At 67.6% G+C, this 26,125-nt stretch overlaps 2 protein-coding genes across 4 annotated transcripts; both read left to right on the top strand.

The window, feature by feature from the left end:
* Nucleotides 1-1,419: 1,419 nt before the first annotated feature.
* On the top strand, nt 1,420-24,165 carry ESYT1 (extended synaptotagmin 1). Of its 3 annotated transcripts, none has more exons than XM_044995446.1 (31): nt 1,421-1,738; nt 10,213-10,254; nt 10,357-10,491; nt 10,933-11,006; nt 11,357-11,429; nt 12,103-12,192; nt 12,683-12,738; nt 12,851-12,974; nt 13,058-13,234; nt 13,422-13,504; nt 13,684-13,732; nt 14,503-14,592; nt 15,050-15,142; nt 15,343-15,414; nt 16,401-16,487; nt 16,576-16,725; nt 16,930-17,082; nt 17,354-17,530; nt 18,254-18,336; nt 18,520-18,568; nt 18,660-18,749; nt 19,316-19,411; nt 19,661-19,732; nt 20,045-20,131; nt 20,199-20,345; nt 20,433-20,605; nt 21,344-21,442; nt 21,985-22,116; nt 22,228-22,333; nt 22,425-22,474; nt 22,998-24,165. In XM_044995446.1, exons 1-31 carry the CDS (start codon nt 1,439-1,441, stop codon nt 23,029-23,031), a joined length of 3,243 nt encoding a protein of 1,080 aa, XP_044851381.1. In that variant the 5' UTR covers nt 1,421-1,438; the 3' UTR covers nt 23,032-24,165. The 3 variants fall into 3 exon arrangements, with proteins under 3 accessions (XP_044851382.1, XP_044851381.1, XP_044851384.1); XM_044995449.1 differs by lacking the exon at nt 1,421-1,738 and adding an exon at nt 2,502-2,514; XM_044995447.1 differs by lacking the exon at nt 22,998-24,165 and having other exon boundaries at nt 1,420-1,738; nt 22,425-22,478.
* On the top strand, nt 23,221-24,165 carry LOC123353982. The gene is made up of 2 exons (XM_044995555.1): nt 23,221-23,380; nt 23,417-24,165. Exons 1-2 carry the CDS (start codon nt 23,221-23,223, stop codon nt 24,160-24,162), a joined length of 906 nt encoding a protein of 301 aa, XP_044851490.1. The 3' UTR covers nt 24,163-24,165.
* Nucleotides 24,166-26,125: the final 1,960 nt, after the last annotated feature.

The raw sequence follows: 26,125 nt of genomic DNA on the forward strand, positions 1-26,125 counted from the left end.
ATCTGTTCTGCAAGGGAAGAACAAATAGTCTGGCCCCAGCCGTGCTGCTGCCAGGAAAGCTTTCAGCAAGATAAGCCTATAACAAGAAGACACAAACATGCAGTTTGCGGAATCAGAGATTTTGCCCGGAGAACAACATGGAAAGGAAACAATGGTCAAGGCACTAGGCTGAGTCAGAACTGCACCGGCTTCTCCAGCCTGGCACTGACTGGCCTGCGTGACCTTGGGCCCACTCTCTATGGCCCAGTTTCCACATCTCGAAAGCGGCGATAACGATACTTTCAGGCTGTTGCAAAGCGTTTTGAGATTGATGGATAAGAGCGAAACGAGTCCTATCTTGTAGCAATCTTCCTCGGGCCTCAACATTGCAGCTGTGCCACAGAAGCCACACAGGAAGTTCAGGGGGCTGGGGAGGGGGTTGTCACATCCCTCTCCCCAGCACTTTGAGTCAAAAGCTTCACAAGCCGCCTGAGGAAAACCCCGCCCTGGTTCGAAAGTTGAAAAGGGAGGGATTTTTCACACCAAAACGGTGTGAAATTGGTCCAAACTGCAGCCGTAGCAGAGGAAAAAGCTGGCTTGCCTCCGTGTAGGTGGGCAGAGTGCAGTGGGTTGGTGCAGGAGCCTGGGAGACCATGAGGAGATGCCCAGGGCTTTGCAAACACAAACATGGTGACAACCCCGCCCTGGGACTCGGTGCAAGAAGCCACCGCCTGGGAGCGGAGCCTGGCCCCAGCAGCCCTTTCCCCCGGGTTCCAGGTTATCTCCCGAGCTGGAAGTGGGGCTGAATCAAAGCCAAGGCCATGAGCCCCAGGCTCTGGGGCAACTGAAACCCAGGCTGGGCCCCCAGCGCCCCCCGACCCAGGGGCCCCTGGCCCAGGCGATGCTGCAGCCCAGCAAGTTCAGCCCTGGCCCCAGCCCCATGGCCTGGCCCCACGTGAGGTGGCATCAGCCCCCCCCCGCCCCCCAGTGCAGTACAGTGGGGGCGGGGCGGGGCCCTGGACTGGCTGAGCGTAGAGACCAAGAGGGCCCCGCCTGGCTACTATATCTGTATCAATGTCACTAGCCCCGCCTGCCTGGTCTCTCTGGCCAATCAGCAGGGCCGGCTCCACCCTCTTTAGCTACTCTGGCCAATGAGGCGGGAGGGGGCGTGGTGGAATGATCACTCGGCCCCGCCCCACGATATGGCCCAATCAGAGCACGAGGGGGCGTGACTTTTACAGAGCCCGTCGGAGAGGGAAAGGGCGTGGCTGCGCCAAGGCCCCTCCCCTCCTGCCCAATCAGAACCAGAGGGGCGCGGCTTAGGGGGCGCCCGGCCCCGCCCCGTCGCCGGTCTGTCCAATGGGCCGGCGCGCGGGGCGTGGCCGGCGCGTGCCCCGCCCCCGGGCTGCCCGGCCCGGGCTCCGCAGCGGGCGGCGGGCGCGGCCAGTGCGGCGGCCCCATGGAGCAGCGGGAGGGTCCCGGGTCCGGGCCCGCGCCCGGCTCGGGCGAGGCGCTGGCCGCCCTGGCCGCCTTCGGGAAGCTGCTGCTGGGCCTGGCGCCCGTGTACGTGGCCGGGCGGCTGGGCCTGAGCCTGGGCTTCGTGCTGCTGGGGCTGGCGCTGTACGCGGGCTGGCGGGCGGCGCGGCGCGGCAAGGAGCGGAGCCTGCGGGCCGCCCGCCGCCTGCTGCAGGACGAGGAGCGCCACGTGAGCGCCGCCGCCGCCGGCCTCTACCTCAGCGCGCGGGAGCTGCCGGCCTGGGTGAGGAGAGGGGCCCCCGCCCCCCCGGGATCCCCACCCCCTTCCCCCCCCGGGAGCTGCCGGCCTGGGTGAGGAGAGGGGCCCCCGCCCCCCCGGGATCCCCCACCCCCTTCCCCCCCCGGGAGCTGCCGGCCTGGGTGAGGAGAGGGGCCCCCGCCCCCCCGGGATCCCCCGGGATACCCCCCTTCCCCCCCACCGGGAGCTGCCGGCCCGGGTGAGGAGAGGGGCCCCCGCCCCCCCGGGATCCCCCGGCCCCCCCTTCCCCCCCCCGGGAGCTGCCGGCCTGGGTGAGGAGAGGGGCCCCGCCCCCCCGGGATCCCCCACCCCCTTCCCCCCCCGGGAGCTGCCGGCCTGGGTGAGGAGAGGGGCCCCCGCCCCCCCCGGGATCCCCCACCCCCTTCCCCCCCCGGGAGCTGCCGGCCTGGGTGAGGAGAGGGGCCCCCCCCCCCCCGGGAACCCCCACCCCTTCCCCCCCCGGGAGCGGCCGGCCTGGGTGAGGAGTGGGGCCCCGGCCCCCCCGGGATCCCCCGGGATACCCCCATTCCCCCCCCCCGGGAGCTGCCGGCCCGGGTGAGGAGAGGGGCCCCCGCCCCCCCGGGATCCCCCACCCCCTTCCCCCCCCCGGGAGCTGCCGGCCTGGGTGAGGAGAGGGGCCCCGCCCCCCCGGGATCCCCCGGCCCCCCCATCCCCGGGAGCTGCCGGTCCGGGTGAGGAGAGGGGCCCCGCCCCCCCCCAGGATCCCCCCTTTACCCCCCCGCCGGGAGCTGCCGGCCTGGGTGAGGAGAGGGGCCCCGTCCCTCCCAGGGTTCCCCATCCCCTTCTCTGCGCTGGGAGCTGCCGGCCTGGGGGAGGAGAGCGGGACTCCCCGGTGTTCCCCTGCTCCCCCAGGTCCCTGTAACTTCTGGGATCCCTTGGGGTTCCCTCACCTCACTGTGCACCCCCATCCCACCAGAGATCCCCACCTCCTCTTCACCCCCATGGGGATCCCCCTCCCTAGAGCTGCTCGCCTGGGTGAGGAGAGCACCTGCCCCCCACCCCCCAAATACACACAGTTCCCTCTGCCCCACCCCTGGGGAACTTCCCGTTCTCTTCACCCCCCTCTTCACCCCCCTCCCTGCCCTGAGCAGACCAGGCCCCCCTCAGCCGGAACCCCCTCATTCCCCCCCTTCACACATTCACTTCCACCAGGAGCTGCCTCAGGATCCCTCTCCTTGGTCCCTGCCATCCTCGCTGCCTGCCCTCACCCAGCCCCTTGGCTGGCTCTGTCTATAGCAACCTCCTCCCAGGGCATCACATGCCCGTGTCCCTCCCAGAGACTGCGCCGGTCCTTCTCCAGGAGCCCTTCGCTCTGGGCATCCAGTTCCCTGCCTCTTCCTGTGCCAGGCCTCATCTCGTGCCAGCCCTGCCCCACCCTGCCATCCTGCCGGTCCCTTCTCCCCTTCCCTCACTGCTGCTTCCTCTGGCCGGGCTTTTCCGTCTCTCTGTGTGTGGGGAGCAGGTGGGGGTGGGAGGGTCGGGATTGGATCAGTGACGACGATGTGGGGGGGCATCGCAGCCCAGCCCCCTTTTCCAGCAGTGGGAGCAGCCGGCCCCGGATTTTGCTGGGGCTCCCCAGCAGCCGGCTGCTGGTTCTTTTAGCACCGGCCGTTCTGTGCTGAGCTGTGGATTGAGCCAGCACGGAGCACCGGGCACTCAGCTGCCAGCGCAGGGAGAGAAGGGAGCAAGCAAAATCCTGAGCAGCCAGGATCAGAGGTCGGCAGCTTCAGTCTTAGGTGCTGAAGGTTAGACGCCGACATCCAGGCAGGGCTGTGATCCGGCAAAGCCCCTGGGCCGTGTCACCGAGTCCATCCCTGTTCAGGGGGACACGGAGCTTAAAGGCCCCTGGGCTCTGAGCACATGCTTATGTGGCTTGCTGAATCCAGGCCTTGGTTATTGCAGCGGGAGCATCTGAAAACTCAACGAGTTCTGGGTGCTTCCGTACAGACCTGGTGTGAACGTTCTGGCTCGGGGCTGGGTTGGCTGGCGTTAAACCTACTCTGGATTCCAAGTTAATTTGAGTCATTAACAATCGGCACAGAGCCCATTTCACGAGGCGTTCTCTGCTCGGCTTAACGGAACTAAAATCTAGCGACAGGGGAGTGTTTGTGGCCTGGTGCTTGTGCGGTTTTTACTTCTCCTTCGTCCCTCTTTGCCCACCAGAGTGTTTCAGGTACGCCTTGGACGAGCGGGGGCTGGAGCAATCTTTAGAGCTCTGTTTTGTCATTATGATATTTGATTTCCTAACATCACTTCTAACATCTTTAAGTGGGAAGCGGTGTTGCATGTGGATTGAAGCCACGGTGGGTCAGAGCAGGGGTCCGTCTGAGTCCAGTATCCTGTCTCCAGCAGTGGCTGGACCCAGCTGATTCAAAGGGACATTGTGGAATGACTTCCCCAGAGGGGAAGTTCCCTCCTGACCTCTCTCAGTCCGAGGTTGACACGTGCCCTGAAGCATGAGGGTTCAGATCTCTTCCAAACTCTTCAGTAGGCTTTTTAAACCCTACCCCTGCAGTGTCTGCAACCAAAACCTCACAGCAAGGTGCTGCAGCATGAGAACCTTAGCGTGACATGGGAAATTGCTCAGTTCACCAGCTCCTTGGGGCAGGGTCCAGAACAACATCTGATCTGGTTTACGGACCCAAAATGGATGAAGATCAAGATGCTTTACACAGCATCAACAGTGACAAACAAAAAATCGATGTTGAAAAGAGGGGTTTTTTTGGCCACTGTGGTCAGGAACTGGGGCGGGGTGACAGGAAGTGAGACTACAGATCTTTGTCTCGGGACTAGATATCTTTCTGCCAGAGATGCACTTGCTCACCCAGCAGCTGGGGGCTGGGGGCAGGAATCAGCCCTGGGTGATTAGTAGGGTGCCTTCTGCCCTGGAAATCCATGATTTTAATCCTGACGGATAAAGAAGAGCTGAAGCCTCATCTTCTGTGGTTTAAAAAAGTCTTGGGCCCTGTGTGTCCGGCAGCTGGGATGGGGGAAGCGGGATGTGTGTGCTCGTCCCCTGGGATAAGGGATTCCTTACACACCATACATGGAGAGATTTCCCTGCACTGGCCTTGTGTTGCTCCGGGATGCCGGGAGCGCGAACCCGGCTACGCGTGGTCCAGCCCTGAGTGCGTTGGCCCCGTTTTCCCCCTCCTGTGGCGAAGGAGGGGGGATCGTACGGGGCAGTGGGGAAGGGTCAGGTCTCTTTTGGAAGGGGGGGGCTGGGAGCTGCTCATTGGCGTGTGTTCCTGTGTTTTCCAGCTGCCCACCCTGAGCCGTGTCTCCCCTGCTGGGACCAGCCGGGTGGGGCTGCCCCCGATCTGCTGCTGGGTCTAAAGGTTGGGTTGTGAAACAGGCAAATGTCCTCTGGCCCTGGGCAAACCTGCCTGTAGGGCGCATGAGAACGGAGCTCGGTCTCCAGGGCTCGTCCCCTCCTGGGCTGCCCCACCGGGGCTGGCTAGTGCCAGTTGGCTGGGTGGCTCAGAGGCTGGTGGTCTGGGCCTCAGGGGACCTGGCTTTGCTGGGTGACTGTGAGCAAGTCGCTCTGGCTCTCGGTGCCTCAGTTTCCCCACCCAGCCTTCATCTGTCTACCCAACTCGCGAGCTGTTTTGGGGCAGCGACCGCCTCCTGCGGCACCTGGCAGGGCAGGCCCCTGAGCCTGGCCGGCCCCTCTAGGCGCTATCGCAATCCCACACTGCCTGCTGCAGCCCCCCGAGGCCCGGCAGACTCATTTCACAGGCCAGAATCGCTCCCGTCCGGCCCCGCCCCGCTGGCCTCCAGAGGAAGCCGCCGCTCTGAGCCGCCGCATCCCCGCTCCTGGCACGCATGGAATGCGGCTGAGTCACTGCCAGCCGCCCCCTCTGTTTTCTGCCATAACGGAAACCCTGCTGCTGCCTCTTTCTTAGCCCTGGGCGCCCTTGGCAGCTGCCAGCCGCTCTGTGGGTGTCGCCTGCTCCCCATCCACCTACCCGGCTCCACGGACCTGCTGGGGGTGGGGGGAGCGGCTGTGATGGATGCAGGCCCCTGTGGCTCATTCATCCGCTGTCTCTAGACAGCCGCTTCCTGCCTCTCCCCCCAGACCCGCGGCCTCCAGGCCCCATGGGGAGCTGGCCCCATGGCCCAGCCCAAAGCCTGGGGAAGGGGGGCAGAAAGGCTCCTGCTGGCTTTGGGTCAGGGCCGGCGGGGGGGAGGGGGCGCTAGGGGACCCCTGGCCGACCCCAGCCGGGGAAACGGGTTCCCCCACAAGGTGCAGGTGGAGCCCAAAGCTGGGGGAGGCTGAGCTGCCCCTATAGAGACCCCCCGAGCTCCCGGCCGGGCGCGTGTGCAGGGCCAGATCGCTCAGCAGCAGCTGCGGGGCGTGCCCGTGCGGGGCCCCTCGTGCAAAGCCGCACATGCCTGGGGCACCCCCCCTCGACGTGCACGGCTGGGAGATGCTCCCCGTGGTACCGATGGGGATGGGCAGCCTCTGCTGAGCCCCCAGCTGGGCTCTGCCTCCCCGGCGCCGGGGCAGGTCGGTCCCCGGAACAGGCCCGGCAGGTTTGGAAGTGTCTCCTGGGCGGTGTTTGCTCTGCGGGGTGCAGCTCCTGCCCCATCCCCCACGAGTGCTGGTCGTGTGGGGCTGTGGGGGGAAGGGGTTGTATGGGGGGGGGTTGTGCTGCCTGAGCCGGGCCTGGCGTCTCGGTGCCGGCCTGGGGCACTTTCTCTCACGGTAGCTCTGCCGAGCCCTCCCTTGCGCTGAGCACAGGCCCCGAGTCGCCCTCACCAGCTGGCCCCTCTCAGGTCAGCTTACTGTACAGAGGGGGAAACTAAGGCACAGCAGGGCCCGGGGGGGCGGGGAGCTGGGAATAGAACCCAGGAGTCCTGACTCTCAGCTTGTGCCCACAACTCTCCCCTCTGCGGTGGGGCGGGCGCTTGGCTTTAACCCTGGTTCCTTCCAGCCAAACTCACCACTTTAGCAGATCTCCGAGCCGAGAAGAGCTCCCCGCTCGCCCCCGGCCAGTCGGCTCGAGTGCCCAGATGGTGGAGCGCTGGGGTGACCCAGGGACTTGGACTCTCAGGGTCTGGCCAGCGGAGAGGCCTGCTTGGGTGGCAGGAGACCTGGGCTGTGTTCAACTGCTGCGGGTGCCCCCTCTCTGTGCCTCGGTTTCCCCATCTGGCCTGAGGCCAATGCTGTCCAGCAGCCCGGGACTATGGGAACCGCGGCTGCACTGGAGCAGGGCTTGGCAATCGCTCCCTGCCCCCAGTTTGCAGTGCCCCAAATCCGTCCCCTCCAATGGACACGGGGTTTGTTATTGTAGGGTCACTCACAAGCGCTGCTGCTCTTGGCGGTCTGAGCGGAGCGGACTAAGTGGAGCATCTGTCACGGGCGTTAGGCAGGGCGTGCCCGTATGTTATCGTAGGATCTCTCACGGGCGGGGGGTGCTTCGCATGCCGGTTTGTTTTTGTAGGGTCTCTCACGGGGGCTGTTGATCTTTTCGTTTTGCACTAACCCCCAGGTCCCTCTCTGGGCTCCCAACTCACCCTTGATCAGCTTCCCTGCAGGCGTCGTCCCCTCCCCTCTGGATCCTCAGAGCTCAGCAGGGTTGCTACCCCCCCGCCAGATCAGCCCCCCCCTTCCCAAAGACCTTCCGGGCCACCCCCATCCCCAGCATCATTTCTGGGGAGGCAGGTCCCCCCTTTCCCCGAGCTCTTGGCTTGTGCCGCTGACCACCGGCAGCTCGTTAATCAGATGCTCTGGGAGCCCCCTGGGCCCCCAGTTGTGGGATCTCTGCCCGCTGGGTCCCGTGGTTACCGCCCTGCACATGATCCGCGGTGGGAGCAGCTCAGCGCCGTATCTGGGGCCTGATGCCTCCCTTGTGATGGACGAGGGAGGGGTCTAGTGTGGAGGGGGTTGGGAGCCAGGACTCCTGGGTTCTGCCACAGCTTGGGGAGGGGAGTGGGATCTAGTGGGGGTTGGGAGCCAGGACTCCTGGGTTCCATTCCAGTTTGGGGAGGGGAGTGGGATCTACTGGTTAAAGTGGGAGGAGGTGGCCCCCTGAGTCCACTGCTCATGCCCCGTATGGGAGGGCGCAGCCCATGCCCCACTGGTGCCCTCCCCTCTTGTGCCCGGCCCCATGTGCTGCTCTCTGCCTTTGCCTGCGAGGGGAGGAAGCGAAACAGCTTGTGGGAGGCTCTGGGCTCCCGGCCGCAAGGCAACTGTGGGCCCCTTGGCTGCTCCAGCCACCACCCTGCACGTCCCTCGTGCATAGAGCTGACAAAGTGGGGCAGGGTTTGGCGGGGGGCAGGGTTTGGTGTGCTGCTCAGAGCCGGCTCGAGGGTGACTGTTTGTGTCCCTCATCTGTGTCTGTTCCAGAGCCCTTCGCAGGCTCTGTGCCAACAGGGAAATGCAGCCACCTCTGGGGTGGGACACGGGCTGTCTCTCCAGGGATCCCTCACCCAGTGCTGAGCTGTGGCTGCCTCTGGGGTGGGCCATGCAGGCTCTGTCAGGGGGTCCCTCGCCTGGCTCTGAGATGCAGCTGTCTCTGGGGTGGGACATGCGGGCTGTCTGTCCAGGGATCCCTTGCCCGGTACTGAGATGCGGCTGCCTCTGGGGCGAGGCACTGCGGCCCAGGCACACCATGCAAGCGGGATTTTGAAGTGCTCAGCCATGCAGACAGGATGAGACCTGAGCAGATCCCCCGGCCAGGCCTTTCCAGCTCCCTGCATCGCTGTCTGTGACCAGGATACTGGCATGGGAATAGGGGCTGGACTCTGTGGGGCCCCCCACCAGGGCACACTCCCTTAGCCGATGGGCTCTGACGGGGAGGGGGAAGAGGGGGCTGATTCTGCGGCCTCCCCCCTTGATCCTAGCCGGGCACGTGGGAGTCGTGCCCTGGAGGCCCCCTACCCCCAGACTTGACGCCTTCTGCCCAATCCTGACTCCCTGGCACCTTCTCTTCCCCGCCCCGCTCGCCACCCCTCCTTGGCCCGGTGCCGGTCGCCGTGCCCAGCCCGTCCTGGGCTCCCCGTCAGATCCGTCTTTCCCATCCCCCCCCAAGCTCCTCAGCCTCCAGTCACTGGCTCCCAAAACTAGCTCCCGGTGCCCCTGTCCCTCGGGGAAGCCAGGCCCAGGTCACGGGGTCACGCCTGGCACTGGGGGCGGAGGGAGCTGGTGCACTCGGGGTAGCGCCCTCCTGGGTTTGGTTCATGCTGAGCCCCCCACAGCTGTGTTCTTAACCCTGGGTTGAGGGGGGAGAACATGTGAGACGGGCGCTCCGGGTTTCGCTTTGATTCTCGTCATGGGGAAGCCGAAGGGCCCCCGGCACCCCCGCTTCCTGCCCTGCCACCGGCACTGCGGGGGCACCGCCCCACAGCCCCCGCGGGCCGGCCTGCGTCTCTATAACGCTGGGGGGTGACTTGCTTCGCGGGGCGGGGGGCCAGGCCCGAGGTCTCGTGTGCCGCCACGTTGCCGTTTCCCCCGTCGCCAGGCCAGGCCGCGCTGCAGGCGAAAGATCTGCACACACACAGCTCCATTGCCCAGCTTGTGCCCGACCTCGCTGCAAACCGTCCTGCCCCCCACCCCTTCGGGCCACACGCGGCGGGGAGCAAGGGGGCTTTACCGTTGGGGGGGTTGGTGCTGCACACGGATGGGTGGGGCCAAACTCCCTCTGAAGCCGGGCCCCAAAGAAACGGCCCCTAGTTCAGTATTGGGGGGCGTGCAGGGCCTTTTCCTCCCGCGCTGGCAGCTCTCCTGCAGCCCGGCCTGACGCGCTTCGCCAGGCGTCTCCTGTGGTTTTTCCCTGCGGTCCCCTCAGTTCTGAGAAGAGAGAGGAAGAAACCCGCCCTCGGCGGCAGGCAGACTTGCTTCACGCCCTGGGTCTCGGTGATAAGCCGCCCGGGGGGCTGGAGCCTTTGACCCCCAGGGTACAACCGCTGCGTCGTCGCCTCGTTCCCGGAGCCCCCGGCCCCTCCACTCGCTCCCCTGGATCGGGGCTCCTGACCCAGCCCCTCCTCGCCCGCTGACCCAGACCTCGCTGCAGGTGGAATTGAACCCCTGGCCCTTGGCACGTCCCGCGTTTTCCCTCCCCGTGATAAGAGCCTGATGCAGACAGCAGCAGGAATCTCTGGAGCCCTTGGTACACGAGCAGTGTGGGGCCCCCATGCACTTCCCAGATATCTCACACACACACACACACCTGTGGCTGAGGGGGGTGTTAACCCTGCTTTGCAAATGGGGAAACTGAGGGAGAGGAAGTGACTTACCCATGGTCACAGAATGGACAAGAACCCAGGAGTCCTGGCTCCCAGCCCCCTGCTCTAACCACTAGACCCCACTCCCCTTCCAGAGCTGGGGAGAGAACCCAGGAGTCCTGGCTCCCAGCCCTTCCCCCCGCTCTAACCACCAGCCCCTGCTCCCCTCCCCGAGCCGGCTGACGGGCTCTGTCTGCCTTTGTCTGCAGGTCAGTTTCCCGGACGTGGAGAAGGCCGAATGGCTCAACAAGGTGAGTGTGAAGGGCGGGCACGTGTCTGTCAGCCGTGGGGGCTGGGGGGGGCTGGCTCTGCCCCCCAGCTAACACCCCTTCCCCTCCACGTGCCCCCTGCAGATCCTGGCCCAGGCCTGGCCTTTCTTCGGGCAGTACATGGAGAAGTTGCTGGTGGAGAACATCGCCCCCATGATCCGCGCCTCTAACACCCACCTGCAGACCTTCGCCTTCACCAAGGTCGACATGGGCGAGAAGGTAGGGCCCCCCCCTCGGGCCCCCACCTCACCCCCAGCCCACATCTCCCAAGCTGCTTCTGGGCCTAGCAGCCCTGGGGGGGGCTGGCTGAGGCCCGAGCCGCCCAGGGCGGGAGGGAATCTCTGCCTGGCTCCCTCCCTGCTGCAGACGGAGACGGATGGAGCTGGGGGGGAGGGGGGCATCCCAGGGGTGCACAAGTGAGACCCCAGCCCTGTTAAAGCAGCCCCCCCCACGAGCATGGGGGAGACCCTCCCCATCACGTGGGCTGGGTGCACGTCCGTCCCCTCAATTCGCCCGCAGCACGTGGCCTTGTTAAGCAGCTGCCATGTCCCACCCCAGAAGCAGCCGCATTTCAGGGTCCGAGCCCTCTGGGGAGCCAGGATCTCCCCGGCGCGGGGCGGGTCATGCTCCCGTAACCGTCTGCCTCCTGCTTCCATCCAGCCCCTCAGGGTCATGGGCGTGAACGTTCACACTGGCCAGAACAAGAAGCAAATCCTGCTGGACCTGACCATCAGGTAAGGAGCCGGCTGCCTCCGCGCTGCCCCCTAGCAGCCAGCCCCGGCAGCGCAGCTCGGAGACTCGCCCGGGTGCCGAAGGGGCCGGTCCTCAGCCCCTGCCCCTCTGGGCCAAAGCCCTGGTCGCAGGGGCCGGGATCTTGCCAGGAGGGGCCGCAGGGCCTGTCTGCGGCCTGCAGCCTCGGTCCTTGGGCCTGGCTGCCCTGTGCGGTGCCTGGGGGCGGGGAGACGGGTCTTGGCTCTCTGCTAGGGAGAGGATGGGGGTCCCTGGTCTGGGGGGGAGCCGGGGTACGGTGAGGGGCGTGCGAAGGGTTAAGGGGGGGGCTCCCCTCATGCTCCCGTCTCCGCAGCTACGTGGGGGACGTGCACATCGACGTGGAGGTGAAGAAATTCTTCTGCAAGGCCGGGGTGAAGGGGATGCAGGTGAGACGCGCCCGCGAGTGGGGCCCAGCCTGGCCCCGTGGGGGGGGGGTGCGGATCAGGTGCCACCCCCCACTGCGCTGCTGGGACCCAGCACCTCCCACGCTCTTGGCCGAGGCCGAGGGGGTTGCTGGGATGGGGGAGCTTGTGGGGGAGCTGGGGGAGCCATGGGGGAGTTACTGGGACGGGGGAGCTGGTTGGGGAGGCGTGTGGGGGATGCTGGGGTGGGGGGAGCTGGGGGAGCCGTGGGGGAGTTACTGGGGTGTGGGAGCTGGTCGGGGGGAGCTGGGAGAGGAGTGGGGGAGTAACTGGGATGGGGGGGCTGGTTGGGGAGGCGTGGGGGGGTTGCTGGGGTGGAAGGAGCTGGTGGGGGGGCTGGGGGAGTCATGGGGGAGTTACTGGGATGGGGGGGCTGGTTGGGGAGGCGTGGGGGGGTTGCTGGGGTGGGGGAGCTGGGGGAGGAGTGGGGGGGTTGCTGGGGTGGAAGGAGCTGGTGGGGGGGCTGGGGGAGCCGTGGGGGAGTTACTGGGATGGAGGGGCTGGTTGGGGAGGCGTGGGGGGGTTGCTGGGGTGGGGGAGCTGGTCGGGGGGAGCTGGGGGAGGAGTGGGGGGGTTGCTGGGGTGGGGGAAGTCGGGGGGGCGGGGCCAGGCGCTCACGCTCCGTCTCGCCCCCCAGCTGCACGGGGTGCTGCGCGTCATCCTGGAGCCCCTCATCGGGGACATGCCCATCGTGGGGGCCCTGACCATGTTCTTCATCCGCCGCCCCGTGAGTACAGCCCCCCCCGTGCCTGGGGGCTGCAGGGAGGCCCGGCTCCGAGCCCCCCGGGCTGAGGAGCGTGTGGGGCGCTGGGGACGAGGGCGGGAGGCCGGAGATCGGTGCGGGAGCCGGACCCGCTCTCCGGTCTGGAGGTGCAGCTGGACTTGGGTTTCCCCTGGGCTCTGAGCACCGGGCTCCCCCCGCAGCGCAGCGACTGGGGGCTGTGGGGGTGTCAGTCCCTGGACGTGTCGTGGCCCCACGGCCCCCTCCCCACACACCCCCCTGCCCCCCGGCCTGGCTCCCGCTCTGGGGCAGGCCCAGGCTCCGGCTCGCCGGCCGCGGGGGGTTGACTATGGGGCCCCCGGGAGATACCAAGATGCCTTTAGTGGGGGGGTGCTGATAAGGGCCCCCACCCTCTGTCTGGGATTCCCAGTGTGCCCTCCAGCTGGGGGGGGAGCAGCTGGTGAGTCTAACCCCCCCTCGCTTTCCCCCCCCCCAGACTCTGGACATTAACTGGACGGGGATGACCAACCTCCTGGACATCCCAGGGCTCAGGTGAGTCCCTGTCCCCATCCCCCGCAGCCCAGCCGTTCCCCCCCCCCCCAAGTTTTGGGATTGGTGGGACACTGGCCCAGCCGGCTGAGCTCTGCCCGTGCCCCCCCTGCAGCTCCCTGTCGGACTCGATGATCATGGACTCCATCGCGGCTTTCCTGGTGCTGCCCAACCGCCTGCTGGTGCCCCTGGTGCCCGACCTGCATGATGCGGCCCAGCTCCGCTCCCCGCTGCCCAGGGTAAGGCCGGCACCGTGCCCGGGGGGAGGGGCCGGGGCGCCAGGGCCTGGCTGACTGTCGTCCCCCCCCGTCCCCCCCCGCAGGGGATTGTCCGCGTCCACCTGCGGGAGGCCAGGGACCTGCAGTCCAAGGATAAGTACGTGAAGGGGCTGATCGAGGGCAAGTCGGACCCCTACGCCCTCGTCCGCGTGGGCACCCAGGTCTTCACCAGCCGGGTCATCGACGAGAACCTGAACCCCACCTGGAACGAGACGTACGAGGTGAGCACGGCCGGCCGGCGGGACTCGAACTCGGGGCGCCGAGCCCGACTCACCAGGGAGCCTCTCCGAGAGCCGCCCCTGGCCCGGGCGCTAGAGGGGACGGAGCCCCGGGTGGGGTGCATGTGGGTCTGGGCTTGGTGCGCCCCCCCCATGCACTGACCTCTCCCACTTCCGCCCCCCTCCCCAGTTCGTGGTGCATGAGGTGCCAGGGCAGGAGCTGGAGGTGGAGCTGTTTGACAAGGACCCCGACCAGGACGACTTCCTGGGCAGGTGAGAGACACGGGTGGGGAGCACCAGGCCGGGATCCGCTGCTTGGGGGGAGCCCCGCTCTGGGGATGGGCAGAACCACAAGGGCTGAAGCCACGGGGGAGGCCGGGGCCAGATTCAACCCCCCCTCGAGCGGCAGGTTCTGGCGGGGCGCTCACGGCGTCTACTTCCGCCCCTTCCAGGATGAAGCTGGATTTCGGGGAGGTGCTGCGGGCCCGCGTGCTGGAGGAGGTCAGTGGGGCGGCAGGAGGGAATTGGGGTGGGTTTGGGGACCGCAGGGCTGGGGGTGTGTGTGGATCTGGGGCAGAGGGGGTGGCAGGAGGGTTTTGGGGACGGCAGGGCTGGGGGTGTGTGTGGATCTGGGGGCGGAGGGGGCGGCAGGAGGGTTTTGGGGGCGGGTTTGGGGACTGCAGGGACGGAGGGAGTGCTGGAGGGGGTGTGGATTTGGGGGGCGTACCCCCAGGTGCGGAGGTGGGGGAGCTGGCTGGGAATTTCATGACTCCACGTTTCCCCTGGGAGAGGCCGGCTGGCTGAGAGCGTCTCTCCGGGGGCTGCAGGGGGAGCGTCTGGGAACGCTTGGGAAGGGAGATGGTTCCAGCCGTGGGGGTCCGGGCCAGGCACCACGGGGGGGGGGGGGGCAGGATCGTTGGGTCAGTCCCAGCGTTTGGCTTCGGAAGAGGCCGACGCTGAGCCTAGCTGGGTCCCCCCCCACCCCCGGTTCATGAAAAATTTTGACTTTTTCTCCCAATTTGGGGCGGGAAAATTTTCCCAGGGTAAGAAACCTGTTTGCTGCCAGGCTCTGAGCCGCTCGGCCCATGGGTGGGTGGGGGATCTGGGCGGGTCAGAGAGGTCCCCTTGGGGTGGGGAGGTGAGTGGCTGGAGCAAAGTGGGGGGCTCGGGGGGGCTGAGGATGGGGAAGGACAGACGGGGCTCAGCAGGGGGGAGGGGGGGTCTGGGGTCCCTGGGATTCAGGGGCTGACCCATGTCCTGTCCCCCCGCAGTGGTTCCCGTTGCAGGACGGTGGCCGGGGCCAGCTCCACCTGCGCCTGGAGTGGCTCAAGCTCCTCTCCGACGCCTCCAAGCTGGAGCAGGTGAGACCCCCCCCCCAGGAGCCTGCTCCTGTCCCCCCGTCGCAGCCAGCGCCAGCCTCAGCCGCCCCCGGGACCTGGGCTCCCCTCGACTCTGAGGGGCTCCCTCCACGGGGGGGCCTGACGGAGCCGGGGCTGCGGATACAGGACATCACCGTAGTGCAGCCCCCTCACCGGGAGAAGAGCAGTCTAGTGGTTAGAGCAGGGGGCTGGGAGCCAGGACTCCTGGGTTCTCTTCCCAGCTCTGGGATTCCATCATCAGTTGACCGCCGCCTCCGTTTGTGCAGAGACCAGGGCGGTTGCGAGGATGGAGAAGTTCAGCTTAAGATCCATGGGGGGGTTGGGGGAGATTAACTCCTGGGCAGACAAGAATGGGGGTGGGGGGGGCGGTGAGCCCCCCTCGGCATGGGGGGGGTCTGTTGGGCCAGAGCTTTCAGGGGTGACTCTCCCCCTGCCCCAGGTCCTCCAGAGGAACCGGGGAATCTCCTCCAAGCCGGAGGCGCCGTCGGCCGCCATCCTGGTCATCTACCTGGACCGGGCCCAGGAGCTTCCTGTGAGTATCGGCGCCGTGGGGGGGGCCGGGGCAGTGGGAGGAGGGGATCTGTACTGAGTGGGGCTGGGGGGGGGCTTGTACCTGGAGGGTTGGGGGAGCAGATCGAGGGGGGGAGGGTGTTTCTGGGGGGAGGGGGAGGAGCCGAGCTGGGTCCTGGCCCCCGGTTACTGTCAGTGACACCCCCCCACGTCTCCCCACAGCTGAAGAAGCCTGGCAAGGAGCCCAACCCCATGGTGCAGCTCTCGGTGCAGGACGTCACGCGGGAGAGCAGGGTGAGCTGGGGCTGCGGGGCCCCCGCCAGCCCCCCCCCCCGGGCCACCGTGTGATGGGGGGGTCACAGAAAGAGCAGGGCCGTAACGGAGCCCCCAGCTCCTCCTGTTCCAGCCTCCCCCAGCAGGAGCTGGCTTGGGGGTCCCAGCAGGGGGCGCTGTGGGAGCGGGGCAGGAGCTGGCTTGGGGGTCCCAGCAGGGGGCGCTGTGGGAGCGGGGCAGGAGCTGGCTTGGGGGTCCCAGCAGGGGGCGCTGTGGGAGTGGGGCAGGAGCTGGCTTGGGGGTCCCAGCAGGGGGCGCTGTGGGAGTGCGGCAGGAGCTGGCTTGGGGGTCCCAGCAGGGGGCGCTGTGGGAGTGGGGCAGGAGCTGGCTTGGGGGTCCCAGCAGGGGGCGCTGTGGGAGTGCGGCAGGAGCTGGCTTGGGGGTCCCAGCAGGGGGCGCTGTGGGAGCGGGGCAGGAGCTGGCTTGGGGGTCCCAGCAGGGGGCGCTGTGGGAGCGGGGCAGGAGCTGGCTTGGGGGTCCCAGCAGGGGGCGCTGTGGGAGCGGGGCAGGAGCTGGCTTGGGGGTCCCAGCAGGGGGCGCTGTGGGAGCGCGGCAGGAGCTGGCTTGGGGGTCCCAGCAGGGGGCGCTGTGGGAGCGGGGCAGGAGCTGGCTTGGGGGTCCCAGCAGGGGGCGCTGTGGGAGCGGGGCAGGAGCTGGCTTGGGGGTCCCAGCAGGGGGCGCTGTGGGAGCGGGGCAGGAGCTGGCTTGGGGGTCCCAGCAGGGGGCGCTGTGGGAGCGGGGCAGGAGCTGGCTTGGGGGTCCCAGCAGGGGGCGCTGTGGGAGCGGGGCAGGAGCTGGCTTGGGGGTCCCAGCAGGGGGCGCTGTGGGAGCGGGGCAGGAGCTGGCTTGGGGGTCCCAGCAGGGGGCGCTGTGGAGAGCCCCTGTCTCCTGCCCCAGCCTCCCCCAGCAGGGGGCGCTGTAACCCAGCCCCATCTCCTCCCCCACAGGTTGTCTATAACACCAGCAACCCAGTCTGGGACGACGCCTTCCGCTTCTTCCTCCAGGACCCGGCCAATCAGGACATCGACATCCAGGTGGGCCCCGCCCCCTTACTGGCAGGCTCCACCCCCTGGTCCTAGCCCCGCCCCTTCCCTGTAACGGGAGCCCTTCTGCCCCCTGCAGGTGAAGGACGACACGCGCCAGACCAGCCTGGGCTCGCTCAGCGTCCGCCTGTCCCGCCTGCTGAGTGCCGAGGACCTGACGCTGGACCAGTGGTTCCAGCTGGAGAACTCGGGGCCGGGCAGCCGCATCTACATGAAGCTCGTCATGCGGGTGAAGCTGGGGCGCGGGGTAGATCTCGCGGGCGGGGGGGGGTCCCCCAGCAGCTGAGATCTCTGCAGCCACCAGCAGCTGCCCCCAGGGAGGGGGGTTGATCCCAGCTCTGCTGAGAAGCTTCCTGGGCCCTCTGCCAGTGGCACCCCTGGGCCGTTAACGTCCGGCTCCCCCCCGTGACGCCCAGGGCCGCTCTCCTCGCAGATCCTGTTCCTGGACGCCCCCGAGGTCTGCAACACTCCCCGGCCGTGTGCCCCGGGGCAGTCGGACGGGGAGACCAGCACCTTTGCTGGCAGCAGTGTGGACATGCCGCCCCGGCCCAGCCAAGCCAGCCCTGACGCCCAGTTCGGCACCGAGGTACAGCCATGGGGGGGTGGGGGACGTATGGGCCCCGCAGCCTGCCCCTCCCGTCGGGTGCTGGGACGTCGAGCCCTGCACCCCAAGGTGGCTGGTTCGAATCCAGCCCAGGGTGCTGTGCGCTCGCCGGGCCGTGGAGACGGAACCCTCACGGGGGCAGCGAGCCTAGGGCAGGCTGGGGGGGCCTCTCCTGTGCAGCGTCGGGGGCGGCTGTGGGGGGGAACCTGCCCCCGAGCGGGTCACGTGAACACCCCTCCCCCCCTCCCCCCAGAGTGTGATCCGCATTCACCTGCTGGAAGCCGAGAACCTCATCGCCAAGGATAACTTTATGGGCGGCATGATCCGGGGCAAGTCGGACCCCTACGCCAAGGTGCGGCTGGGCGGGCAGAGCTTCCGCAGCCACGTGGTCAAGGAGGAGCTGAGCCCCCGCTGGAACGAGGTCTACGAGGTGAGGGGGGCCCCTCCCCTTGCCGTGGGGCTCCGAGGGACCAGCCAGGCTGAGCCTGCCTAGGCCGGGAGGGGGCAGAGAGATGTTCTCCCCCCCCCCTTTTCCCTGAGTACCCCTGAGGGGCGGGGGGGGTCCCATCCATCATTCTACAGATGGGGGAGCAGCACAAACGGGGGGACTGCCCAAGATTGCGCAGTGGTCAGATCTGGGCGTAGAACCCAGGAGTCCTGGCTCAGCCCCCCCGCCACATCTAACCCACTAGACCCCGCTCCCCTCCCAGAGCCGGGGAGAACCCAGGAGTCCTGGCTCAGCCCCCCCGCCACATCTAACCCACTAGACCCCGCTCCCCTCCCAGAGCCGGGGAGAACCCAGGAGTCCTGGCTCAGCCCCCCCGCCACATCTAACCCACTAGACCCCGCTCCCCTCCTAGAGCTGGGGAGAACCCAGGAGTCCTGGCTCCCAGCCCCCACCATTCCTGCTCTAACCCACTAGACCCCGCTCCCCTCCTAGAGCCAGGGAGAACCCAGGAGTCCTGGCTCCCAGCCCCCACCATTCCTGCTCTAACTCACTAGGCCCCGCTCCCCTCCTAGAGCCGGGGAGAACCCAGGAGTCCTGGCTCCCAGCCCCCCCCTGCCCCTCCCCCCGGTCTGTGCTGGGAGCAGGGCCACGGCCGGGGGGGGGTGGCTCCTGGTGACACCCCCCCCGTTGTTTCCCCTCCCCGAGGTCGTTGTGAACGAGATCCCAGGCCAGGAGGTGGAGTTCGAGATCTACGACAAAGACATCGACAAGGACGACTTCCTGGGCAGGTGGGTCGGGACCGGAACCGGGCGGGGGAGGGGAAAGAACCAAACTGGGGCCCCTGCCCCCCTCCCCGCCCCACTTGTGTCCTCGTGGGGTTCCCTGGTTCGGGGGGCGTCTCTGCGCCCCCTGCCCGGTCTGCAGGCCCCTCCGGCACACGCCCCCCAGACTGACCCGTCTTCTCCCCCCAGGTGTAAGATCGCCCTGAAGCGAGTCCTGAGCAGCCGCTTCATCGACGAGGTGGGAGCTTGCGGGCCCCCGGGGGGAAGGGGGCGGGCGGGGGGAGGGGGCAGGCAGGGGGATCTGACCCCTGCTGCCTTTCTCCTTCCAGTGGCTCCCCCTGGAGGACGTGAAATCCGGCCGCCTCCACGTGAGGCTGGAGTGCCTGGCCCCCACCCCCGATGGCGCCGAGCTGGAGCAGGTAGGGGGGGGCCCCCAGGATCCCGGGCAGGCTGCTGTGGGCTGGAGGAGGGGGCAGCCGCTGGGCGAGGGAGGGGGGGAGGGGATTGCGCTACGGGGTGGAGCTAGAGCGATACGGGGGGGGGTTTCCAGACGCAGCAGGTGTCACAAGCGCCGCGAGCTTGCTGGGTCTCAGCCCAGCTCCCTGCCCCCCCGCAGCAGAGTTGGCACCAGCCCATTGGGTATTGACTCCCCGAGAATCTCCAGCCCCCGCTCTGCGGGGGGACGGGCGCTTGGCCCAGGGTTTGCTGTGTAGCCAGGACCCCGGGGTCACAGCCGCACCGCTCAGGCTGCGGGAGCCGTCCAAGACACGGCCAGCGCTGGGCTAGTGGAGGGCTGCGGGTCGGGAGTGAGGGGCACCGGCAGAGCTGGGGACGGGGGAATGTGGGGCAGGAGTGGGGCAGGGAGAGCTAGGCTGCGTGCTAGGCGCTTGCTGTGAAGCCAGCCCTCGCGGTGGGGGTGCCAGGCTCCCCTCCCCTGCCCGCTGTTCTGGGGCCAGGGCCGGGGCTCACGCTGGCTCTGTTGCAGGTGCTGATGGTGAACAGCCTGACCCAGACCCAGCGGAGCGCGGAGCTGTCGTCCGCCCTCCTCTCCGTCTTCCTGGACCGGGCGGCCGACCTGCCGGTGAGCGCGGCCCCACCCCTCGGACTCCTGGGTCCCAGCCTCGCCCAGGCCTCCCGCCCCGCCCTCTCCAGGTGCTGGGTGTGAGGGGCGAGACCCCCCCCGGTTTGCAGTCAGGCGGCCCCAGGCTGGGGGTCTCAGACACAGCCTGTTGTGCATCCCCTGTCTGGTCCTGAGGGTGGGGCTGGCCCAGCTCCATGGGGCTTGTGCCCCCCCCGTGTTTCTTCCACTCACCTCCCCCCTTCTCCCCAGCTCCGGAAGGGCTCCAAGCCCCCCAGCCCCTACGTCAGCCTTTCTGTCCGGAATGTCTCCTACAAGAGCAAGGTAGGGGGGGCAGGGGGAGGGGCAGAGTGTGGGGCTTGTCCAGAGGTGGGGGCTGCCGGAGAGGGAGAGGCATTGGGACAGGTGTGGGGGAGACCTGGGGGGGTCCCTGTGGGGCCGGGGGATGGTCTGGGGGGCTTGCTCTGTGCTGGAGAGGGAGAGGCATTGGGATAGGTGGCGGAGTGGGTGTTGGGAGGGGGGGTACTTGTGCCCAAGGGGATGCCATGGGGAGGGGTGCCATGGGGAGGGGCACCCTGTGTGTTGGGGGGGGGTCCTGGCCTCTCTGCTTTCACAGGCTTTCTTCCCCCCCCCCAGACCGCCACCTCCACCTCGGAGCCCATCTGGGACGAAGGCTTCTCCTTCCTCGTCAAGCGCCCCCACGTGGAGTCCTTGGAGCTGCAGGTAAATCCCAGCCCCCCCCGCCCCCCCCCACTGTCTGAGCCAGGCCTGAGCTCTGTCCCGCCCGCAGGTGAAGGACGAGGGGGGGCAGGGCCTGGGGTCGCTGAGCCTGCCCCTCACCCAGCTGCTGGCGGCTGAGACGCTGACGCTGGATCGCTGGTTCCCGCTCAGCCGCGCCGGCCCCGGCAGCCAGGTCCTGCTGCGAGTGCAGCTCGGGGTGAGTCGCCCGGCGGGGGCGGGGGCGGGGGGCTGGGTGCACTGGAGGCTGAACCCCTCTGATCCCCTCGTCTCTCCCGCCCCCCAGATCCTGGTCTCCCAGCACTCGGGGGTGGAGCCCCGCAGCGCCCGGTCAGCTGGCGAGGAGGCCGAGCGCCCCCCCGGGGGGGCGGAGCCGGAGCTCTACGGCGGGGAGGACGGGGACCGCGGGGGGGCCGCGCCTGCCCAGGAGCTGCGCCAGCGCCTCACCCACGCGGACAGGTGGGGGGCGCCCGAGTCGGGGGGGAGGGGGGCAGTGGGCAGCTGCAGAGTCCGGCCCCCTGGATTCCCGACCCTTTCCTGGGGGACCCTGGGGCCCTCCCTGGGCTCGACCCGGCACTGCCAGGAGCCGCCACTTGGGGGGCTACCGTAATACTGCTACTAACGAGCATGAGATAACGGGGCTCGGATCTCAGCTGGGGGCTCTAGGGGCTACCGTAACACCACTAATAAAAGGCACACTACAGTGGTGCTACCGTAATGCACCTAATAAAGCTCAAGTAATAGAGGCTCAGCTGGGGGCTCTAGGGGCTACCGCAACACCACTGATAAAAGGCACACTACAGTGGTGCTACCGTAATGCACCTAATAAAGCTCAAGTAATAGAGGCTCAGCTGGGGGCTCTAGGGGCTACCGTAACACCACTGATAAAAGGCACACTACAGTGGTGCTACCGTAATGCTGCTAATAAAGCTCATGTCATAAAGAGGCTCAGCTGGGGGCTCTAAGGGCTACCGTAACACCACTAATAACAGGTCCACTACACGGGTGCTACCGTAATGCTGCTAATAATGGGCACACTACAGTGGTGCTACTGTAATGCTGCTAATAAAGCTCCATGTCATAAAGAGGCTCAGCTGGGGCCTCTAGGTGCTACCGTAATACTGCTAATAATGCACCCACCCAAATGGGCAGGATTCCGGTGCCCCCCCATAACACTGCCCCCTCTCCCTTGCGCAGTAACTCGGAGCTGGTGGAGGGCCCCCTGGGCCAGCTGCAACTCACAGTCTGGTACCACATGGACGAGCGCAAGCTAGTTGTCATCGTACATTCCTGCAGGTAATGGGGGGCCGGGCATGGCGATGCGGAGATGTTGGGACCCCTTTCAGGGCGGGTGGGGGGAGGTTTCCAAGGACACCTGGGTTCTCCAGCTGCCCTGTATGAGCTTAAGTTCCTCTTGGCTGGCGGGGGGCTTGGTTCAGCCCCTTGTTACGGAACCAGCTGCCCTGAGCCTGTGTGGAGCTTGCTGGACGGGGACGACGTTCCCCCCGCTCCCAGGGGACCAACTCAGGCCTGACCCCAGGGCTTCCAGGATCTCCCACCACTGGCTGGAGCTGGTGGGAGGTGCCGGGTGCCCATCGTCCCCCTGCCTGGAGCTCCCTACCAGCGGTTGTAAGGCCTGGGCCTTTGGGGTTCACCCCACATCCGTACGCAGGCTGGGCACCCAACGGGGCCCCCCAAGAGCTTGGTGCCAGCCCCCGTCCGTGGCTCTCTGGGCACGTCTCTGCAGCGGCGGGGTGGCCGGCCCGGCTCGGGAGGTAGAGCTTTGCCACCCTCTGACCCCCTCGCACTGTGTGTCCCCCCCTCCCGCACCTCCCCAGGAAGCTGAGGGCCAGTTCGAAGGACATTCCCGACCCCTACGTCTCCCTGATCCTCCTGCCCGACAGGAACCGCGTGACCAAGAGGAAAACCACCGTGCGGAAAAGGACCCTGAACCCCGAGTTCAATGAGAGGTGATGGGGGCAGTGATGCGGCTGGGCGGGGGAGGCCTCTTCTCACCGGTGTGGGACCTGTCCCCAGGCTCCCCTCACACCTCTGTCTCCCCCCCACATACCCCCCGGCAGGTTCGAGTGGGAACTGCCCCTGGAGGAGGCCACCCGGAGGAAGCTCGAGGCCTGCGTCAAAAACAGCGTCTCCTTCATGTCCCGGGAGAAGGAGCCCCTGGGGAAGGTAAGGGGGGGCCGTCGCCATGGTTACCGCTGGGCTGTCTGTTCTCCCCCCCTCGAAACATATCACCTGACTCCTGCTTCTCACCCCCCAGGTGCATCTGGACCTGTCGCAGATGGACCTGGCCCAGGGCAAGGCCCAGTGGTGAGTGGGGGGGAAGGGGCTGGGAACACCCCCTGCCCCAGCTGAGCAATGGGGGAGTCTGGGAATCTCCCCTGCCCCTCCCCCCAGCTGCAGCAATGGGGGGCGGGCCTGGGAACTCTCCCCCTCTCTGGGGAGAGCAGGTGGGTCCCCCTTGCGAAGTCCAGGGCCAGTGGGGCTCCCTGATTGCTGGGGCCCCGCACGCCAGGGTGGGAAGGTGGCTGTGGGGCGGCTTCTCCCAGGCAGAGCAGTGCAGCGCAGGGCCCTAGCCAGAGCGGGGCCCCCTCCGGAATGGGGCCCCGTGTCCTGCACCCCCCGGCCCTGAAAAATCCCAGGCTCCCCAGGAAGGATGCGGGGGGCTCGGCTGCATCGGGGACCCCGAGCGCTGTGGCCAGAAGCAGCGGGCGCCCAGCTCGGCTCAGCAAAGGCACCTGCCTGCTCCATGGGGGGGGATCTGGGCTGGGGGGGCGGTTCTGGAGGCCGCTGCCCCCCCCCCCGTTCACGCTCTGCCCCCTTGATCTTGCAGGCACTACTTGAAAGACGACAGGAGCAGCTCTTAGTCCCCCTGGCAGCCCCCCGCTTCCCAGCAGGGCCCAGCCCAGCCCGCCCCCGGCGGCAGCAGCCTTCGCTCGCCTGGCTCTGAGCACTCGCATCTCTTCGGTGTAAAGCCATGGGGGGGGGCGCTGGGGGGAGGCTGTGGACGGGGATGTCACCCCCCCCCATTCCCCGCCCTGCGTCACTGATCAGGGATGCCAAACGCAATCTGCCTTTTAACTGACCAAAGAAAATGGACCCGCGGGCGGAGCCGGGCAGGAGCCTGGGGCCTCGTCAGCAGGCACCGGCTCTTGGGCACGATCCCAGATGGAGCAGGGGTCGGGCAGCAAGATGTCCCCCCCAAGAACCCCACCTGCCTGGTCCGAAACGCAGGCCCTGCCGGACGGCACCGCGGGGCGGGAGTTGCTTGGCACAGGGGGGCTCTGGCCGAGCTGCCGCAGTGTGGTAGAGAGAGCAGCCCAGATGCCAGGGTGACGGGCATGGGGGAGACCCCGCCGAGCCACGGAGGGCAGGGATCCCGTCCTGCCCAGCGAGAACCACAGGGGGTTTATTGCCCCAAGAAGGAAAGATCCCCCCCCCCCCCGACCCTGTACCCAGCAGCAGGGTTCCAGCTCCAGCACAGAACCCCCCGGCCCCACTGCGCAATGCAGCCGCTCCTGCTCTTCGCTAAGGGTCTGGACCCCCCCCCCCCCTGTGTCTCGCTCTCGCCAAGGTCCTCGCCTTGTTTTTCTTACTTTGTTGTATTTCCTTGTGCCAGTTTCTCGGCTTTTTTACGTTATTTATCTCACGTGCCTTTTAATTCTTGTTTTAAAAGCAGCCGGCTCAGCGGGGGAGAGGCGGGCCCCAGGCCGGCTGCATGGGGCAGGAGGGCTCTGCCCCCCCGGGCATGGGGTGAAGGTAGATTCCTCTGGACGGTGCCCTGGACCCTCCCCACGGGAGCCGCCCCCTGCTCAAGCCAAAAACTCTCGCGCCGTATTTATCTGTATTGTGAAGACGCCGCTTTTCGAGTGTTTGCACCACGAAGGTCCCACGCGGCCGGCGCCAGCCGGGCGCCCCCACTGCCTACAAGGCCGGGCCCGCGCCTGCCAGGCCGGCACCGTTGTAACCCGCCTCTGCCAATAAAAGTGAGGAGTTGACAAGCCTGGCGCCGTTGATTTCACCCTCGACGGCTGGGTCAAAGGGGAACCTGCCACGTTCGATGGGGCCCCTCCCACCCCCCATGGGGTTCGGGCCTGGTTCTCAGCTACCCCAGACCCGGTAGGGACCTGTCCCGGGGGTGGGCGGAGGTTAGACGCCACCCTCCCGTCTCCTGGCGAGTTCCCTGCTGTAGCCGCGCTCTGCCCTCCCGCGCCAGGGCCGGTGGGTCCGAGCTGTGGGAGCTGATGGAGGGGGAGGCAGCGTCTCTCAGGCAGCCCCCCGGGCTCCTCCCTTGCCCGTGGGAACAAGCTGGACCCACGTTAACAGTGTTGCCGATTTGAAGGTTAAATCTGCAGATCTGGGCCAAGCCTGGCCTCACCCCCCCCCCCCGACCTTGGTCCCGGTGCCAGCGCCGGGCAGAACTGGCTTCCACCTGGCAACAGCGCTGCCCAAAGGGACTGTGACTCCCACGCTGCAGGGGCTCGCACCCGGCTGCAGGGCGGGGGGCCGGCTCATCCCCCCGTGGCCCATGGGAGACGGGCACTGCCCCAGCGTAACAGCCCCTCTGCCCAGCAGCGGCGCCAGGGGGGAGGGCTGAGCCGCAGGAGGGGTGCGATTAGCAGCCTAAGCCGGGTTAACGCCCCGTGTGTGTGAACAATCCTCTGGCTCTGCCCCCCCCCCACGCGCCCAACCCCCTGCCAAGCCCAGGGATTACAGCCCCTAATCCCGTCCCCTGCCCCCTGCTCCTGCCAATCGCGGCTCCTCCGGTGTCTTTCAGCTGCCCCCGGGAGGAGCTGGGGCTCTGGGCTGAGCCGGTGGGGCGGCAGGACCCCCCCTGTGTCAGGGCCGGGGATCCCCTCCCTCCAGCTCTGCTATCTCCGCCCCCTCCCCCTGCTGGGGGGTGGAAGGGGCACCCCCATGCTGGGCCCAGGGCAGCGGGAGGAAGGGGAGACCCGGGTGAGAGCGGCAGGCGGGGCCCAGAGCTGAGCTGGGGTCACAGCTCCTCCCCCAGCCCAGGCCCACGCCCCGGCTCCAGTGCAGGATGGACCCTGGGGGGCTTGTCTTGGGCCCCACCCCTCCAATGGGGCAGGAGCTTTCAGCCTGCCCAGAGCAGCTGCTGCGTGGGCCCCAATCCATGGGGGGAAGGGGGCCAGCCCACGACTGCCCGGCCTCACCCCCGTGGGTTCCAGCTGTGAATGGCCCATGGGTCCCCACCCTCAGCTGCGGGGGCGGGAGGAAGCTGCCCTGTTTAACAGGGGAAACTGAGGCACAGGGTGGGCACAGTCCCACAGAGGGTGTGGAACTGGGGGGGAGCTGGTTTGGGTGACACCCAGCCCCCGCCCCAGGATTTATGCTCCAGGGCAGTGGAGCCAGACTCGCTACCTGGGGGAGGGTGGGGGTGTGACGGGGTCATTGCATCCCCCCCATCTCCCCACCAAGTGCCAGGCCTGGACACCCCTCTTCCCTGCACCCCCCCCCAAGCTGCTTGGCCTGGCCCCTCCCTTCTGCCCCCCCATCTGCTGCGCCATGAGCCCCGACCCCTGCTCAGCGCTGCTGGGCGCCCAGCCAGGCCGGCTTGTTAATAATAATATACGGAGAAACCCGCTTCATGGGAGTGGGGGGGGGACATAGCTCGCCGATGGCCGCGGGCCTCGAGCCAACCCTTAATCAAGCCGTGACGGGGGACCTGCCACCTGGACTCTTCCATCAACCCCTGCTTAGCCGGCAGGGCTGGGCCCAGGGCCAGAGCCTGGCAGCCCCCGCCTGGCCCAGGCGTTTTCATTTACCCTCAGGGTGATTTCCAGGTGCTAATGAACCCACCCAGCTCCTCGGGGGCTGAGGGAGCACACGCCGATGCAGCCACCTCTGGGGTGGGCCACAGCAGCTGCTTAGACATTGCTGCACCCAGCCCCGGCTCACTGAAGCTGGCGACGCTTCACAGCAGCGTAGGAGCGGCAGAAA

Source organism: Mauremys mutica, chromosome 20, assembly GCF_020497125.1.
Source record: "Mauremys mutica isolate MM-2020 ecotype Southern chromosome 20, ASM2049712v1, whole genome shotgun sequence".
NCBI classification, from domain to species: domain Eukaryota; kingdom Metazoa; phylum Chordata; order Testudines; family Geoemydidae; genus Mauremys; species Mauremys mutica.

Coding starts and splice junctions, on each gene's coding strand:
- ESYT1 (XM_044995446.1), top strand. CDS start 1,439: ATGGAGCAGCGGGAGGGTCCCGGGTCCGGGCCCGCGCCCGGCTCGGGC. Junction 15,415..16,400: donor ACGTCACGCGGGAGAGCAGG/GTGAGCTGGGGC, acceptor CCTCCCCCACAG/GTTGTCTATAACACCAGCAA. Junction 18,750..19,315: donor ATGGCGCCGAGCTGGAGCAG/GTAGGGGGGGGC, acceptor GCTCTGTTGCAG/GTGCTGATGGTGAACAGCCT.
- LOC123353982 (XM_044995555.1), top strand. CDS start 23,221: ATGCCAAACGCAATCTGCCTTTTAACTGACCAAAGAAAATGGACCCGC. Junction 23,381..23,416: donor CCCCCCCAAGAACCCCACCT/GCCTGGTCCGAA, acceptor CCGGACGGCACC/GCGGGGCGGGAGTTGCTTGG.